The sequence below is a fragment of the Ptiloglossa arizonensis genome, chromosome 10, assembly GCF_051014685.1.
Source record: "Ptiloglossa arizonensis isolate GNS036 chromosome 10, iyPtiAriz1_principal, whole genome shotgun sequence".
Taxonomy (NCBI): domain Eukaryota; kingdom Metazoa; phylum Arthropoda; class Insecta; order Hymenoptera; family Colletidae; genus Ptiloglossa; species Ptiloglossa arizonensis.
Genome location: NC_135057.1, coordinates 17,155,184 through 17,171,047, shown reverse-complemented (window position 1 = coordinate 17,171,047; position 15,864 = coordinate 17,155,184). Strand labels below are relative to the sequence as shown.

The following is a 15,864-nucleotide window of genomic DNA, read 5'->3' as shown; positions in this document are numbered from 1 at the left end:
TGTTCGTTTGTTATAAGAGAGTCCTAAATTTAGCAAGAAGTTTTTACAGTATAAGTGATTTTGGACGTAAATAAGTACAGCTAAGATACAAAACTGATATGATGTGTGTATCTTTTTTGTTATAGAACCGATCTTTGACCGACTGAAACGTGTTTTCTGAGAAAGCAAACAAAAGGAACAGATTTTTTTTCAAATTACTATTGAAACTAATAAAAATTGACAAACAATATTGAAAACAGGAATACACATATATAAGAGGTGACAATATTGTGTACCTTTTCCATATAAAAAAAATTACATTCAAATTTAGATCTGAAAGTGAATACCAGAAACTACATCTACTTTTAAATTCTGTAATAAGATTTCTTTAAATAGACAAGATATTTTAACAGATATTGCAATTTACTTCGTGATTGATGCACAGTGAATAGAAATACTTTAATACTTATGTTTACAATACATCAACACAGTTTTATGTGAATTTTCAAAAGGAGATTGATGTAAAGAAGGTTTCTCACTCTCCTTGAAATTTCATTTGACTTGGAGAGGAGTTAACAAATAGATTTTGTAAACTGTTGAGTGATGGCATTAATCTTATAAGTTGTTAGGGATCATGTGACATAGTTGTGAGTACTGAGTACATAGTTATGGAATGGTCTGTCACGCGTGTTTGAATGAATGGATGTATAAGTTAAGAGTTCTACTAGTTATTCATTATAACGACAAAAATATGTAAAGAGTTTAATAATACTTACTAATAAAATAAAAAATGCCACTATAATAATGTTTTGTATCTTCGATGAGATCATTATGTATAGTTAGTAATTTTTTTATAAAAATGAATTTTTATCTTATTTGTGGATGTTGCATCATTTTCAATTTTCACAACCTTACTTTATGTGTTACTGAAATTTAAATTCTTGCAATTTGCAATTCTTATCTGTAAACATGTTACATTGCTGAAATATTCTCATGAATTTATATTTATATTACATTTATGAACTGAAGACATAAGCACAAAAGATTTATGGAGAAAAAAATATTTTATTGTTAAAAGTAGTAGATCTGTGACAATACATTGAAAATCTAACCAACAATAATGGAATAAAATTTCTAAATGTTAATTATTCCAAATGTTTCATTTGTTTGGAATTGAAATTTATATAAAATATTAATTCGTTTAAAGTACATCCAACTAGATGGTCATTATTTATCGCAGACTAAAACATTTGTTGAATGTTGCTGAATGCACATGCGTAGATATATTTGCGCGCGATAATTTGATGTAAAAACTGAAGAAAGTTAATTACGTTTATACTGATTATATTGTGTTTTATATTGTTAATTAAGTATGAAAATATTTATTAGTTATAAAGGACCATAAGATCACCTAGATCAATCAGCTTTAAATTTATCCCCATCGGATATAGATCCAAGTGAAGACCGACTTATTTAGTGGCGTTAGAAATGAGCAAAGAGACAATTTAATCATTTTGATCATTCATATCGTAATCCATTAAACATTGATAAAGAGTTAGTCCCTATAGATTTTTGAATGCCAGTCACATGTAATTTTCAGTCTTTCTAAGACTACGAAAACTATTGGTCGATTATACAAGTTTTCAAAGTAGAATCAAAGTGGTCATTAAAGTAATTTTTAAGCAAATTTGTTTTAGCGAAATTCAATCCATTGCATTTTTTTTTTAAGATTAGATCAGATCAGTACAAATCTAATACATATGCTAGGAAGTTTTTAGTTATTTTTAAAAATATGGTAAAATTAGATCATATATATACCTACAAATTTGAGAAGAAAAATTTGTGATGTAGTCAGCAAGAGACTATTTCTGTATGTATAAATATTATAAAATTTCATTGACCTATGATATCTATGATATACTCTTAGCTAGATCAATGTTTGTACAATCAACCAATGAGATTTCAATCCCTTGACAATCTGTTTACATTCACTTATCTTATGATAAATAATATTTAAGTCTAGTACATACGTAATCCGAGGAACACCGATTCTTTCTATCTACAGGAAATATTATCAGCATCGGAACCAACCAAGACTCGTCTTTTTCTTGACAAGCATACAAATGATATCCGATTGGATGTAAAAAATATAATTATTTAATCGTGGATGTGTTCTGCAATATACTAAATTTAATGCAATCATAGAAATCAGTCTAAATGTATTACCGGCAGTGGAGTTATGTTTGTATTTCGATTTAAGGTTATACTATTTACAAAGTGTCATATTTACGTAAATGAGAACTCTTTTTAAATTTTGATGTACTTAAAATGAACTATGGATTAAGGAGGGCTATGTAACAATTATATTGACGAAGTTGTACCAAGTAGAAAAATATGAAGCTAGTGAAGCCAAATTGGGTTACACATGATGGTTTGTGTAAAATCTTTTATATTAGTATAATTTTCTTCGATTTTTATAACTAAAATACGTATAGTTGTATTATTCTTTAGGTTATTCAATATTTTCTGTGGATATACATCCAGATGGGAAAAGATTTGCAACTGGTGGTCAAGGTATTAATGTTTTTCATTTACATTTAATACTTATTACAAGAAAGTATTTTGATTATATTTTTTCTACTTTCTACTTTTACACATAAATTCTGCTCTTTTAATGATAGGTGGAGATTCTGGAAGGGTTGTCATATGGAATATGGAACCTGTAATTAACGAAATTACAGAATTAGATGAAAATATTCCAAAAATGTTATGTCAATTGGATAATCATCTTGGTATGAACATGTGATACATTAAATATACCTCCTTGAAGCATCTAATATGTGGTACTAATCAATTCATTATTTCTATAGCATGTGTCAATTGTGTCAGATGGAGTAATAATGGGTTATTAGCATCGGGTGGTGTAGATAAACTAATTATGATTTGGAGGTTGTCTGGTGGATCAGGTGGTAGTTCCATATTTGGTGGAAAATCTAGTGTTGAGACATGGCGTTGTATAGCTACATTACGTTCACATGAGGCTGATGTTCTTGATCTTGCATGGGCACCGCATAGCCTATGGTTAGCTTCTGCATCAGTGGATAATAGTGTAATTGTATGGGATGCTTCAAAATTTCCAGCTATTGTAGCCGTATTAAAAGGTCATACAGGATTTGTGAAAGGAATTACTTGGGATCCAGTAGGAAAATATTTAGCTTCACAATCTGATGATAAAACATTACGTGTATGGCGCACTACAGATTGGACAGAAGCAGCATTGATATCAGAACCATTCGATGAATGTGGAGGAACCACCCACGTTTTAAGACTATCTTGGAGTCCTGATGGTCAGTATCTGGTATCAGCTCATGCAATGAATGGTGGAGGTCCAACTGCACATATAATTGAAAGAGATGGATGGAACCAAGATAAAGATTTTGTTGGACATCGAAAAGCTGTTACGTGTGTGGTGCGTAAAAGATATTATGATTTATACATTTAAAGTTTAATACCTAATTTATTAGTTATTTTTCTATTATTTATTGCAGAGATTTAATGGTAATATTTTACAAAAGAAGCAACCGGGTTCTTCTAAACCGCAACAATATTGCTGTGTTGCTATAGGTTCTCGTGATCGTTCTCTTTCTGTATGGTTAACATCGCTAAAAAGGCCTCTGGTAGTAATACATGAATTGTTCACATACTCAGTCTTAGATGCCAGTTGGTCACCATGTGGTTTGCGTCTAGCAGCTTGTTCTTGGGATGGATCTGTTGTAATTATTGAATTTACACAACAGGAATTAGGTCAACCATTAGATCCTGCTGAACAAGTAAGTGTCCTGTGTGAAAATGGCTTAGAATAATTAAATATTTACCATTTATGTTTAAATAGTTTATATTCACAGTTTACATCTATCTAATAATTATTTAATTAATTTACTTTTTTTTACCATAGAGTAGTCTTCATGAACGTTTGTATGGTAAATCTCTAGTTCAAGGTGGTTGTACTGTAATGGAAGCACCTGAACTTCTTAATTTAAAAACATCAGCACCATCAACTCAAACAACTCAAATAACAACAAGTACAAATTCAATATATCCACCTACAACTACTTCAACTACTCCTGCTAAGGGTCCTATTAATAAACAAATTGAAACAAGGACATCGGATGGCAAAAGGCGGATAACGCCAATGTTTATCCCACCTCCTTCAGATACAATGTGAGTTAGACTGCATTATTTATAAAGATAAAACAATTTCTACATATTCTTAATGTTAAATTAATTGTATTCATCTATTTTTAGGGACTTGCCGAGTGGTAGATTGGGAACACCAACATTCACAAGTCAGGTTAAAAGTTCAATTGTTATAGAAAAACGAAATGACGTTGTGGCACCTAACGTTACCACTTCTGTAAATTTAACTAATACAAATACACCACCATCCACACTTACCTTGAAACGTCGTGAACAAGCTACACCAAAATCACATCATACTTCACTTAATAAGAAACCAAAAATTACATCTGAAAGAAATATAAATCAAATATTACTTCCTCCATTAAAACCGTCCAGTTCATTATCTCAGCAAGCTGGTCACTATGCGGTAACTGTGACTAATAGTCAAGGTTTAGCTCATTTGCAAGTATTTAAAGGTACGGATTCTGAACCAACTTGGGATCTGTATTTGGGATACAGTGCAGTAGCATTAGCAGCATCACCAGCAGTGATAGCAATTGGCTTGGAGGATGGAAGCCTTCACACATTTCATCCTGCGAAAGGATGTCGACCAGCACCTCCTTTAGCCCCACCTGCACCACTTGCAAAAGTGCATGCAGTTGGAAATGCGGTACTACTATTTCTTTATTTAAAAAATATCATAAAAATAATAATCATTATTTAAAAATTATTAATATTTTAGGTAATGGTTATTTCGAGCTATGGGGCCGTACGTGTTTGGGAAATAGGATATTCTTGTAGAATGATAGTTTCTACTTCTGCTGCACATTTAGCAGTACCTGGCACCTCATTATTGTCTTGCACTTTATACAATGGAATGCCACACTTGGCTTTTACTAATGCCAGAGCATATATATACCATAAAGAAATGGGTATAGTAATTGAATAAATTTTAGTAAACATATACATTTATTTTAGTGAACATATCAAAAAGTATGATAACATGTTCAGGTACATGGCTATTAATTGGTGACAGTCAAGATCCAGTATGGCGTTGGGCATCATTCAATGCATCAAGTACATCTGGAAGTAGAGTTCCCAGAGGTCCCCTTTCTTCTTTACAAGAGGGATTACTTAGAACGGCTGGAAATACTTTACCTAATCCAAGATTACCTCATAGTGCTCCAAGTGTGGTATCTTACTTGGAACAACAATTGCTCGCTTCTAAAGCTCTTGGAAGTGCTCAAGAATATGTACATTGGCTCATAGCCTTAGTATCATTCTTGTTAACTCAAGGTGTGCATGTATTTTTCATGCACTTTATACAATGAACTCTTTAATTTTTTAATTTATTTACTATATTTTACAAACTAGCATGATTTTAGATGGACTAGAAAAACGATTAAGGTTAATCTTAGACGAACTTTTGGGACCAAGTCACACATCAGCTTCTAAAAGTATCTGGGATCCTTTAATACTGGTATTGCTTTTAATACTTTCTGTTTTTTATTTTCCATTTAATTAAGATTTGATTTAAGATATATCAGAAATTCCTATAATAGTACATTTACTGTAATAACCAATACTAATATTTTATTTGCACAGGGGATTGAAAAACATAAACTTTTGGAAGATGTATTATCTGTTGTTGGTGGGCACCTTCGTTGGCAAAGATTGTACCTTGAATATACAGAACAATTAACAACATTGAAGAATCAAACTATCTAAAAGAGATTGATTGAAGTGTAAATCTAATATATATAGAGTTCGTATTGTAATTATACATAGTAATTCTAAAATAACGTCGACAAATTTTTAGGTAAATTTTGTACTTTGACAAACAATATAATTATAGTCAACATAGATTTATACACTATTTACGGGTAAAATAGAACTCGTCTTTTTCATTTTAAGTTAAAAAAAATCTGAAAATATTTTGACATTATTTTAGAATCACTCTGTATTTTTTGTATATTTTTAAAACGTAATCTTTATGTAACAAAAGGCTTGTAGAGTTTTTTTTTATATCATATACCACATGGTAATTAAAATAAGTATAAAATAAAAATAACATTTTATATTAAAAAATTATTTTGGAATTGTATAGTTTTGGACCTTAATCAATTCTATTTTAAGATTTTTACACTTTTATAAGTTTAACAAAGATAACGAGTAAAAATGAATGTTTTATAAATAAAATAAGGGATAGAAGGGGAAATACAAAACGGATTAAATCTTTAAAAATGTTTACAATTTTATGTCACTTTCGAACACTACTTTATGAACAGAATAAATTCAGAGTATACCTGCAATGCAACAGTAGCAGATGTGGTATTATCACAAATACTGATAAAATATAATATACTGCAACTTCAGCATCAACATTGAGGTATTTTCAAAACTTGTATTATAATTGTATTTATCAATTCTAAGAAAAGGTGTATATTAGTACAATACATACAGTTTCAGAAAATATAGTATGACAAAGCAAATATCATTAAAGCTCATAATTAGAATTTTACAGTTAAGAATACATATTTTTAACGTCATCTAGTGTAGTGCATCATTAGTTTGATGTATTTCATAAAATTTATTTTGAAATGGAAGCATAGACCAAAAAATTTATGTTTCATTTATCTGACTTAGCTCTAAGAATAAAATTTAAAATAAGTTTGTAATTGACTACATTATAAATATTTCAATCGTAAAGTCAATAAATAAAATCTATGAAATACAACAAATGAAACAGCTATTATTGAAGAATAGTTGTATAATTTATAAAAATTGTTAATAAATTTACATTGTTAACATTTTACATTGTTAATAAATTACTGGTTGTATGTATATGAAAAAAAAACACATAAAACAATGTCTAAATTTTTAATTAAAATTTGGATTTAAAATAACATACCTGCATCGATATTGAATTATATTAATTAGAACTTAACACACTGCAAATAAAATTATATGAAATTTGATTGTTTACATGTAATAATATGTATACCATAAAATAATATATTTAGATATAATACTTTAATATGCTAAACATGTACAAGAACTAGATGTTGATTAGAAAACAATACATGCCATAAAAATATAAATTTATAAATATAAAAATATTAATTATTTCAGAATAAAAAGAATGTATATGATAAGGATAAAATATTACAATAAATTTGATACAAATGTAATAGTAATTTACTAAAGATTTAAAAAAGATTTCACTAATTAAAACATTATTAAATATAACGATGGCAATAACATTTTGAGTTAATAACTGCATTCTACAGTGTGTGAGCATATAATAGGTTGATCAATAAATTTTATCAAACAACAAAATTTATTGAACAACCTAGTACATAATATTAAATTTTTAATTACAAGTGCACAGGTATGTAGCGAAATTTTAAACTATTTATTTGTCTTTCAATTGACACTGTAATTTAGGAAGTACGAATTTATTTCTGAGTTGTACTGGAAATATGATGAATTGTTGTGAAGAATTTGTACCTGTCTATGAAGAATATTGCATCCTGATGCAATTATTGACCTAGTATAAACTTCCCGACTGATTAAATATATAACAAATGATGAGTGCACAAAATCATTTTAAATTATACATAATAATTATAAATTAGTTTAAAATGTTATGTACTATTCACACATGAAAAATGAAAATTTATCTTTATTAATTATGTATACTTTCTTTAAATGTTTGTCACACAATTTATAAAAGTTTAACTTTTAATTAAATATTTAATATATAAAATATTTATACATACTTTGAACATTTCACAGTAAATTATACAAATTTAATAATTCATATGTATTTAAGAGAATTGTGTTAAATATAGAAAAATTATAAATTTGTATTCTATGATAAGTGTTGAATGCATCAGTCAAATTTGTGTAAACAAGATATGTAATTGTATTAATCTAGGCAGAATACTTAATAAATACTCTATACCATCATTTTTTCTAAAAAATGTAAAAAATTCTAAATACAGGAACTACTGTTGCAAAATTAAAAGAGTTTATATTAATTGAAAAATCTGTTCACTTTATCTGTAACTATTGTCTGAACAAACTAGTTAATATATTGCAATCAATGGATAAGAGTTTAAATATTTTGTGGAACAAGAAGTTACTGTTTTTAATATGAAGCAGCTAAATAGTATTTATATAAAAAAAAGTAGATTATTAATTGTATATTACAAATTTTGATTTTTTCAAATCTAATAAATAACAGTATTAAGAACTATAATTTTATTTAAAATTGTCACAAAAATTCTATCCATATTTGTCTGTATGTTGATTTCTGTATTCATTCGAAATTTCCCTAATATTACTAAAATCACATTTTTTTATACCACAACATTATAATCAGTGTTTATGCACTAAAACATAATGTAATAGCTTCAACTAATGCTCAATGAAGATAATACATAAGTTTTGTACCTTTAGTGACCAGTTTACTTGTTTAATACTTATACACTCGCTTAAATAAATGCCCATAAACACAAATTTAAGATTACAACCTACATATTGTGCGTTATATATCTGAAGTTGTAGCATATAAATACTATAATAAATTACGTTTTCAACAACACATACAACTTCTTCAATTCAATAACAAGCCATGACTAGTATTTAATGCGATACAGGCCACAGTATATTGTTACCTTTACTGTCATTCATTGCAGTAAGCATCACTATAGCAATAAACGTGATACTTTTATTACTAACATAATTAAAGTAATTTAATTAGGTACGTGTAAATGCGTGCACGCACATATCACGCATCAATTGAATCTTATAAAGATTTTTTGACATTCTGCAATATTATAATATTGCATTTAATAGCTAGAACTATTCTTTTCTAATCCCAGCAATGTACAATTGTACCTTCTTATTGAAGGAAAGCTAATCACTGTCCATTGTAGTAGACTCTTTCAATTCTGATTCATCAACATAATGATTCTTTGAATTTCTTTCTTCTGCAGATTTTACACACTATAAAAATTGATTAGCTCATCATAATTATAAATTAAAATTGTTACATGTTTGTAAAACATTGTTTTCTTATAAAATTTGAAACTGGACAAGCAGGTACTTACATCTTCTATCCGTATTCGAGGAGCAGCAATTTGTTCGGGAAAATGCCATGGTTTATAATTTGGATTATTTAGTAATTTCCAGTTAGGATAAGCTACTGAAGCTTTATGTAATTTTTTAACCATCTATAAAAAAAATACATAATAATGAATATGCAATTTAAATTAAATTTTTACTTATAACTGGTATAGAAGAACATACTCTGGGAGCAAATATTTGTGTAACTTTATTTACTAGCCAAACTGGTAACTTTCCATGTGGATCAGTATGGGACACATAACCCAGTTCGGAACCATCGCCATTTCGTGATGGTCTTACAATATATCCTTAAATTAAGTACTTTAATAGTAAACTAACGTAAAATGATTGGACACTTGATAACTTTATCTTGATTTTCAAATTTTACCTGTAAGATAAGATGTTGCTCGCACAAATTGCTTTCTTGGTGGATAGTCTTTATGAAAAACAGAATGATTTAGTATCAACTGTTCTACACCAGTATCAAGCCATGATCTTTGCAGAACAAAATCTCTGTTTTTCAATGGGGATGGACAGGCCACTAGTTGACATATTTAATTATTATTTAAATAATTTCCATCTGTTTATACATGTTTCCAACATTAATAATAAATACTTACTAGAATAATAACCAATATCATTGTTTGGATTAAAAAAGCCTATGTCTTTAGCTTGAATCATATGTGTATCCCAAACTTTCCTATATTCGGGATCATGTAATACATCATATAAAGTTTCTGGCAGGACATCGGGAAATCGAGTTCTAATCTATAGAACATTTTAAACGGTATTATATACTTATAAAAAAAAAATAATTAAAATTTAATTATGACCGAAAAGAATACACACTTTCACCATTCTAAAACTAATTCCTGGTACAGACTTTGTCCAAACAGACAAATCAGGTTTATTGTAATCCAATTTCCAATCGTTATTATTATCATACAACTGTTTCAACTTCTCGAAATCTTTGTCTTCAGCAATTTTAACAATTCCAATATCCATTTTATAAGAATATTGTCTATGAAGCAATCAACATAATTAATTTTCAAATGAGCTGTCTAAAAGAATGAAACAATAACATTATATTTTTGTACATTTTCATTGAATTTATTAATAAAACTGATAACCTAGAAAAAAAGTGCTTTAACAACTTTGTATTTATATAATATTTATCATTATTGAAAATAAATTATTAAATTACCTGGTATTCACCGAGTTCATAGTGCTTTCATAAAATATCTGAACATATTTAGTTCTATATAATAGGCCTTATACTTATGCCGAAGTAATCTTTGGACAGTCTTAAGCATTGTTCTACTTTTTAAGAGATAACTAAATGTATAATTCATAAAGTTTGTTCGCACTGAAAAATTATATTGTATTAATTACTGATGCAGTCTAAATAAAGTAATACACCAATAATTATAAAACACAAATTCCACATATAAGTACATGCCAGCATTACAGGAAATTTTATGTATAACTGAATGATTCAAAAATAACTTAAAAGAATATACATTTCAAGCTTGAAGAACTTTCATTAATGAAAAAGATTCTATCGAAAATGTTCATAATCATATAATAAAAAGAATACACATAACAATCAAAATTTAAACTCCCCGCATAAACACGGTCACATATGATTTCTCAAGGATAAAAACAAAATAACCTGAAAGCACTTTCTGCGTACATACATATATACCTTTTATAAATTGAAACCATCACTGCTTACGCCACAAAAGTATGTCTTATGAAGGGGTGGAGACAACTCACATCATGTATTCAGTTTGTGAATACAATTGAAAATTTTGTTTAAGACATTTACGGAAATCTAATTTATCATCGATTCTCACCGAAAGGACCGATTGACTTGCGTCACCGGTACGGTACAGCGATGATAGGTTAGTGGACATCTATAAAACGTATCTTTTCTAGTTACAATTCAAATTATCTTTGCGTAGCTGTCATTGTACAAGTATTTATATTTTATATTATAATTTATAGCATCATTTTTTTTTTCATTCAATCTTAAAATATTTTAATCAGTTTCCATAATTCTGGCACAATCTAGCTGCGGAAATGTGAACTATTCTGTTATAAACTTTGACAGTTTACCACTGAGGGCGCTACTTGTAATATAATATTAATTTTAGTCCATTTACCAATAGATGGTAATATTATTTTGTCTATTTTCTTTATAAATAGATTATTAACTAATAATCAGAATTTTTTGCGTTAGAATGCTCTCTACACGTGAACGAATATCTTTACAGAATTAAAGCAGTTCTTTAGTTCATTAACTTGAAGGACGGTGCAAAAAGTAATATGTTGGGCAAGTGTGAAGCTGAAAGAATAAGGGAAAATAAAATGGTACTAGGTAACCAATTCAGGGGAAAGGCGGCAAAAATCAACGTATATCTTCTTTTCTATATTATAAGCTATCGTCGTAATTTATGATCTTTGACACGTAGTACATTATATCGTATATAAAAATCTATATTTAAAAATATTAAATAATAAATTGTTATACTTATTCTTTAATACCCATTAAACAAAACAATTTGATTGTAAAAGTGTTTCCTGCATTTTGATACATCAATTGATGGTTTACCAATATAGAAGGAGTGAATTCTTATATATTTACTAATTATAAGTTTCATTAAATATATTTTATGACAAACTGTTGGTATTACTATGATCGTTTAAAAATACCATATTTTCATATGTACATTCGATAAAAAAAAATGTGGTTGCATTATATAGATGTAAATGTAGAGTGTTCACTGTTCACTAATTCAAACTTTGAGTATGCTTTGAATTATATATAACTTCAAAACAACTTTATAATGCATAAAATTCATTGATGCTAACACTAAGCAGAGCTACCGGTGGCTCTACATAAGATAGCTGAATAACTTTTAAAGGTTGATTCCCCTTCCCTATATAGACTCACCTCTGTGGCAACACGTTGCCTCCTTCAGGTCTCTAATACGAATTAACTACTGATCAATAGCCAGTGAGAAACAATAACCGATTACGATTTTCTTCTGGCCATCTAGTAGACCGACAAAGAAGGTCGCTATACTCCCTATTGTAATAACGCATGTAGCGTTTCAGCTGCGCAACAGCTAGAAGCTTGCCAAGAAGTAAAAGCGAATGCATTTAGTGTGCCAATTCACCTCGATGAACTGATTAACCCGCCAATTTGATACATATTATGTACACCACGCACGCACACATGCACACATTTTTAATTATTCATATATAGTGTAATCGACAACGTATATTTAAATAATTACTTTGTTTATAACTATTTGTAAGCAGTGTGTATAATAAGAAAGTATTAGTAAAGTAGTTAATAGAAGAGTAGATCATAATATTTTTAATGAAAGAGTTATAATTCATTGATTATTTAAAAAAGAAAAACGTTCTTAGTATGGCTACAAAAATTCCTATTATTACTGGAAATATCGAACTGGATAATAAAATTAATGAATGGCTAATGTGGAGCAAGGTTCTGATATTAGCAATATTTTAAATATATTTAATTTTTATTCTATATCCTAAGTTCATACATACTATATTGGTTATAAGATTCATCTTTAAATGAAACATTTGCAGGATCCAAATGCAGAACACGAAGTAAAAAAGCTTGTTCGTGACAATAACACCAAAGTTTTGTTCAATTTATTCCTGAAAAGACTTGAATTTGGCACAGCTGGTCTAAGAGGTTGCATGGGTCCAGGATATAGTCAAATGAATGATTTAGTTATAGTTCAAACTGGTCAAGGTTTATCAAAGTATTTGATTGATGTTGTTCTTAATTTAACTGTAAAAGGTGTAATAATAGGATATGATGGCCGTCATTGTAGTAAAAGGTTAATAATAATATTTGTTGTGTATTTTATATTAATATGCAGTTGTATATTATCATAATCATGTATAGTTTTTATAATATTATTATAGGTTTGCAGAATTGACTGCTGCAATTTTTACAGCAAAATCTGTGAAAGTGTATCTTTTTTCAAAAGTCATTCCAACTCCATTTATACCATATGGTATATTAAAATACAAATGTGCAGCTGGAATAATGATTACGGCTTCTCATAATCCTAAAGATGACAATGGCTACAAAGTCTATTGGGAAAATGGTGCACAAATAATTTCACCACAAGATAAAAAAATTCAAAAATATATACTTGAAAATCTTAAACCAGTTGAGTCTTCGTGGAATGTGACAGAAGTCTACAGTAGTTCATTATACAAAGATCCATGGAGTGACATCATGAAATCCTACTTTCATGATTTGAGGCAAACCGTTTTATATCCTGAAGTAAATAGAAATACAATATTAAAATTTACTTATACTCCAATGCATGGTGTTGGATATGAATATATGAGTGCAGCTTTTAATGTTGCAAATTTAAAGGTATTGTCAACTCTTTTAATGCTTTTACAAATAACTAAAATAAATTTGTTTTACATGCTTTTTTTGTCATTTAAAATAAAAAACTATAGGATTGATACATACACAAATGTAGATAAAAATCATAAAAAAGAATAAGTTTTTAACAAGATAAACATAATCAAAATAAATTTGATTACGATTTATTGCAGCCATTTATAATAGTAGAACAACAAAAGTTACCTGATCCAGAATTTCCAACTGTTACATTTCCAAATCCTGAAGAAGGCAAAAGTGCTTTAAATCTCAGCATAAAAGTAGCAAATGAAAATTCTTCCTCTGTTATTATTGCTAATGATCCAGATGCAGATAGATTAGCTTGTGCTACAAAAATGAAAAAGTATGTAATTTGAGCATTTTGTTAATAAATTTACTAAATTTAATATAATTGATGTATTTGCATAGTGGTGAATGGTATATCTTTTCTGGCAATGAGTTAGGAGCACTGTTGGGATGGTGGATGATGCATATGTATCAAGTGCAACATCCTGATACAGATTTCTCACATGTGTACATGTTGGCATCAACAGTATCGAGTAAAATTTTGGCATCAATGGCTAAGCAAGAAGGATTTAATTTTGAGGTATGTATATTTAGAATAAAGTATAGTTACTTCTATTGCTTCTTCTACTATAAAATTGTCTTTTATGTTTCAAAAGGAAACTTTAACAGGTTTTAAATGGATGGGTAATAGAACTGTAGAATTGAAAAAGGCAGGTAAAGAAGTTATCTTTGCATATGAAGAAGCTATTGGCTTCATGTGTGGTTCCAATGTTCTCGATAAAGATGGTATAAGTGCTGGGATGCATGTAGCAGAACTATCAGCTTACCTTGAGACTATGGGTTTTACTCTTTGTGAAAAATTGGATGAAATATATGCACAGTATGTTATATTGTAGTTTACATTTCAAAGATTTATCTAGATTAAAATTGGCAGAATTTTATATAGAATTAAAGAAATGTATATATTTAATCTAGGTATGGGCATCACATTTCTAAAAATTCGTATTTGATTTGTCATGAATCAGATACAATTAAAATAATATTTGAAAGATTAAGAAATTATGCTGGTAAACCAAATACGGTAAGAAATGGGTATACAACTATATCTACATAAGTACTCATAAATGTTTTTTTTAAGTTGTCTGCTGGGTCTTATATAATGCAACTGTTAAAATTATATATTTTATTATAAAAGTGAACGACATTACATAATGTTTGTCATATAAACACATAAAATTATTAAAGAACATTCACTATAAGGACAAAAAATAATGTAACAGATAATTTAAATAGCTCATTCCCAACTTGCTATTTATTACTTTATTTTGAAATATTTTCCAGTATCCAAGAAGCATTCTAGATGGAAAATATTCTATAGTAGGGGTCCGTGATCTAACAACTGGATATGATAATACAAAACCAGAAAACAAAGCCGTTCTACCCGTTTCAAAATCCAATCAGATGATAACATTTACATTTAAGAATGACTTAGTTATAACATTGAGAACTAGCGGTACTGAACCTAAAATTAAATATTACAGTGAATTATGTGCACCCCCTGAGGAACAGTAAGTTATTTAAAATTTCTGAAGAAATAACATAGTCTTAATTTTTTTAAATTATTTTAAATAATTTTAATACCGTTTGTAGGAATATACAAATATTAAGGAATACACTTGATGAAATGGTATCAGCTGTTGTAGTGGAATTTCTGCAACCCAAAGTAAATGGACTCATACCTCGTACTAGTTAAATAATATTACTAGTTTTAACAACTGGGCATAAATATGCATTATTGTCTATTTAAAAAGAGAATTTACAACAGAAATCCGTTAATAATAATAATACAAGAAAACATTTTTATTAATGAAACATACAATAGAATGTACATTAGAATAGAGGTGTATGACTCTATGTAATGCATTTAAATTTGATACTTTTTTATTCTTTTCATAACATTAATATAACAAAGTGCAGATTCAAAAATGAAATTTTAATAAAATATTTTTGTATTTTAAATTAATTGCAAAATTTTATAGAAGTAATTCATAATTTATAATTTACAAAACGAAAAATAAAATAAATGTTTCTTTATCACTTTC

The 15,864-nt window shown here is 28.3% G+C and overlaps 3 protein-coding genes across 8 annotated transcripts; 2 read left to right on the top strand and 1 right to left on the bottom strand.

Annotated features, from left to right (window-relative positions):
- The first annotated feature begins 2,076 nt into the window (after nt 1-2,076).
- Hira (histone cell cycle regulator-like protein) lies at nt 2,077-6,065 on the top strand. Its single transcript, XM_076321438.1, has 11 exons — nt 2,077-2,410; nt 2,491-2,553; nt 2,661-2,771; nt 2,850-3,448; nt 3,528-3,809; nt 3,935-4,200; nt 4,285-4,828; nt 4,901-5,090; nt 5,170-5,454; nt 5,544-5,638; nt 5,764-6,065. Exons 1-11 carry the CDS (start codon nt 2,374-2,376, stop codon nt 5,884-5,886), a joined length of 2,595 nt encoding a protein of 864 aa, XP_076177553.1. The 5' UTR covers nt 2,077-2,373; the 3' UTR covers nt 5,887-6,065.
- A 2,291-nt stretch (nt 6,066-8,356) lies between these two features.
- LOC143151989 (START domain-containing protein 10) lies at nt 8,357-11,371 on the bottom strand. Of its 3 annotated transcripts, none has more exons than XM_076321576.1 (8): nt 10,997-11,371; nt 10,496-10,657; nt 10,141-10,312; nt 9,912-10,059; nt 9,680-9,832; nt 9,475-9,599; nt 9,276-9,398; nt 8,357-9,171 (listed from the first exon to the last, which is right to left on the bottom strand). In XM_076321576.1, the coding sequence occupies exons 2-8, from the start codon at nt 10,513-10,515 to the stop codon at nt 9,082-9,084; spliced, it is 831 nt and encodes a 276-aa protein (XP_076177691.1). In that variant the 5' UTR covers nt 10,516-10,657; nt 10,997-11,371; the 3' UTR covers nt 8,357-9,081. The 3 variants fall into 3 exon arrangements, with proteins under 3 accessions (XP_076177691.1, XP_076177693.1, XP_076177692.1); XM_076321578.1 differs by having other exon boundaries at nt 10,141-10,421; nt 10,997-11,370; XM_076321577.1 differs by having other exon boundaries at nt 10,141-10,352; nt 10,997-11,370.
- Pgm2a (phosphoglucomutase 2) lies at nt 11,033-15,788 on the top strand. 4 transcript variants are annotated; one of them, XM_076321575.1, is made up of 9 exons: nt 11,033-11,195; nt 12,916-13,172; nt 13,261-13,723; nt 13,912-14,099; nt 14,165-14,342; nt 14,419-14,642; nt 14,738-14,843; nt 15,104-15,330; nt 15,413-15,787. In XM_076321575.1, exons 2-9 carry the CDS (start codon nt 13,030-13,032, stop codon nt 15,513-15,515), a joined length of 1,632 nt encoding a protein of 543 aa, XP_076177690.1. In that variant the 5' UTR covers nt 11,033-11,195; nt 12,916-13,029; the 3' UTR covers nt 15,516-15,787. The 4 variants fall into 4 exon arrangements, with proteins under 4 accessions (XP_076177690.1, XP_076177687.1, XP_076177689.1 ...); XM_076321572.1 differs by lacking the exon at nt 11,033-11,195 and adding an exon at nt 12,377-12,808 and having other exon boundaries at nt 15,413-15,788; XM_076321574.1 differs by lacking the exon at nt 11,033-11,195 and adding an exon at nt 12,378-12,563.
- The last annotated feature ends 76 nt before the right edge of the window (nt 15,789-15,864 follow it).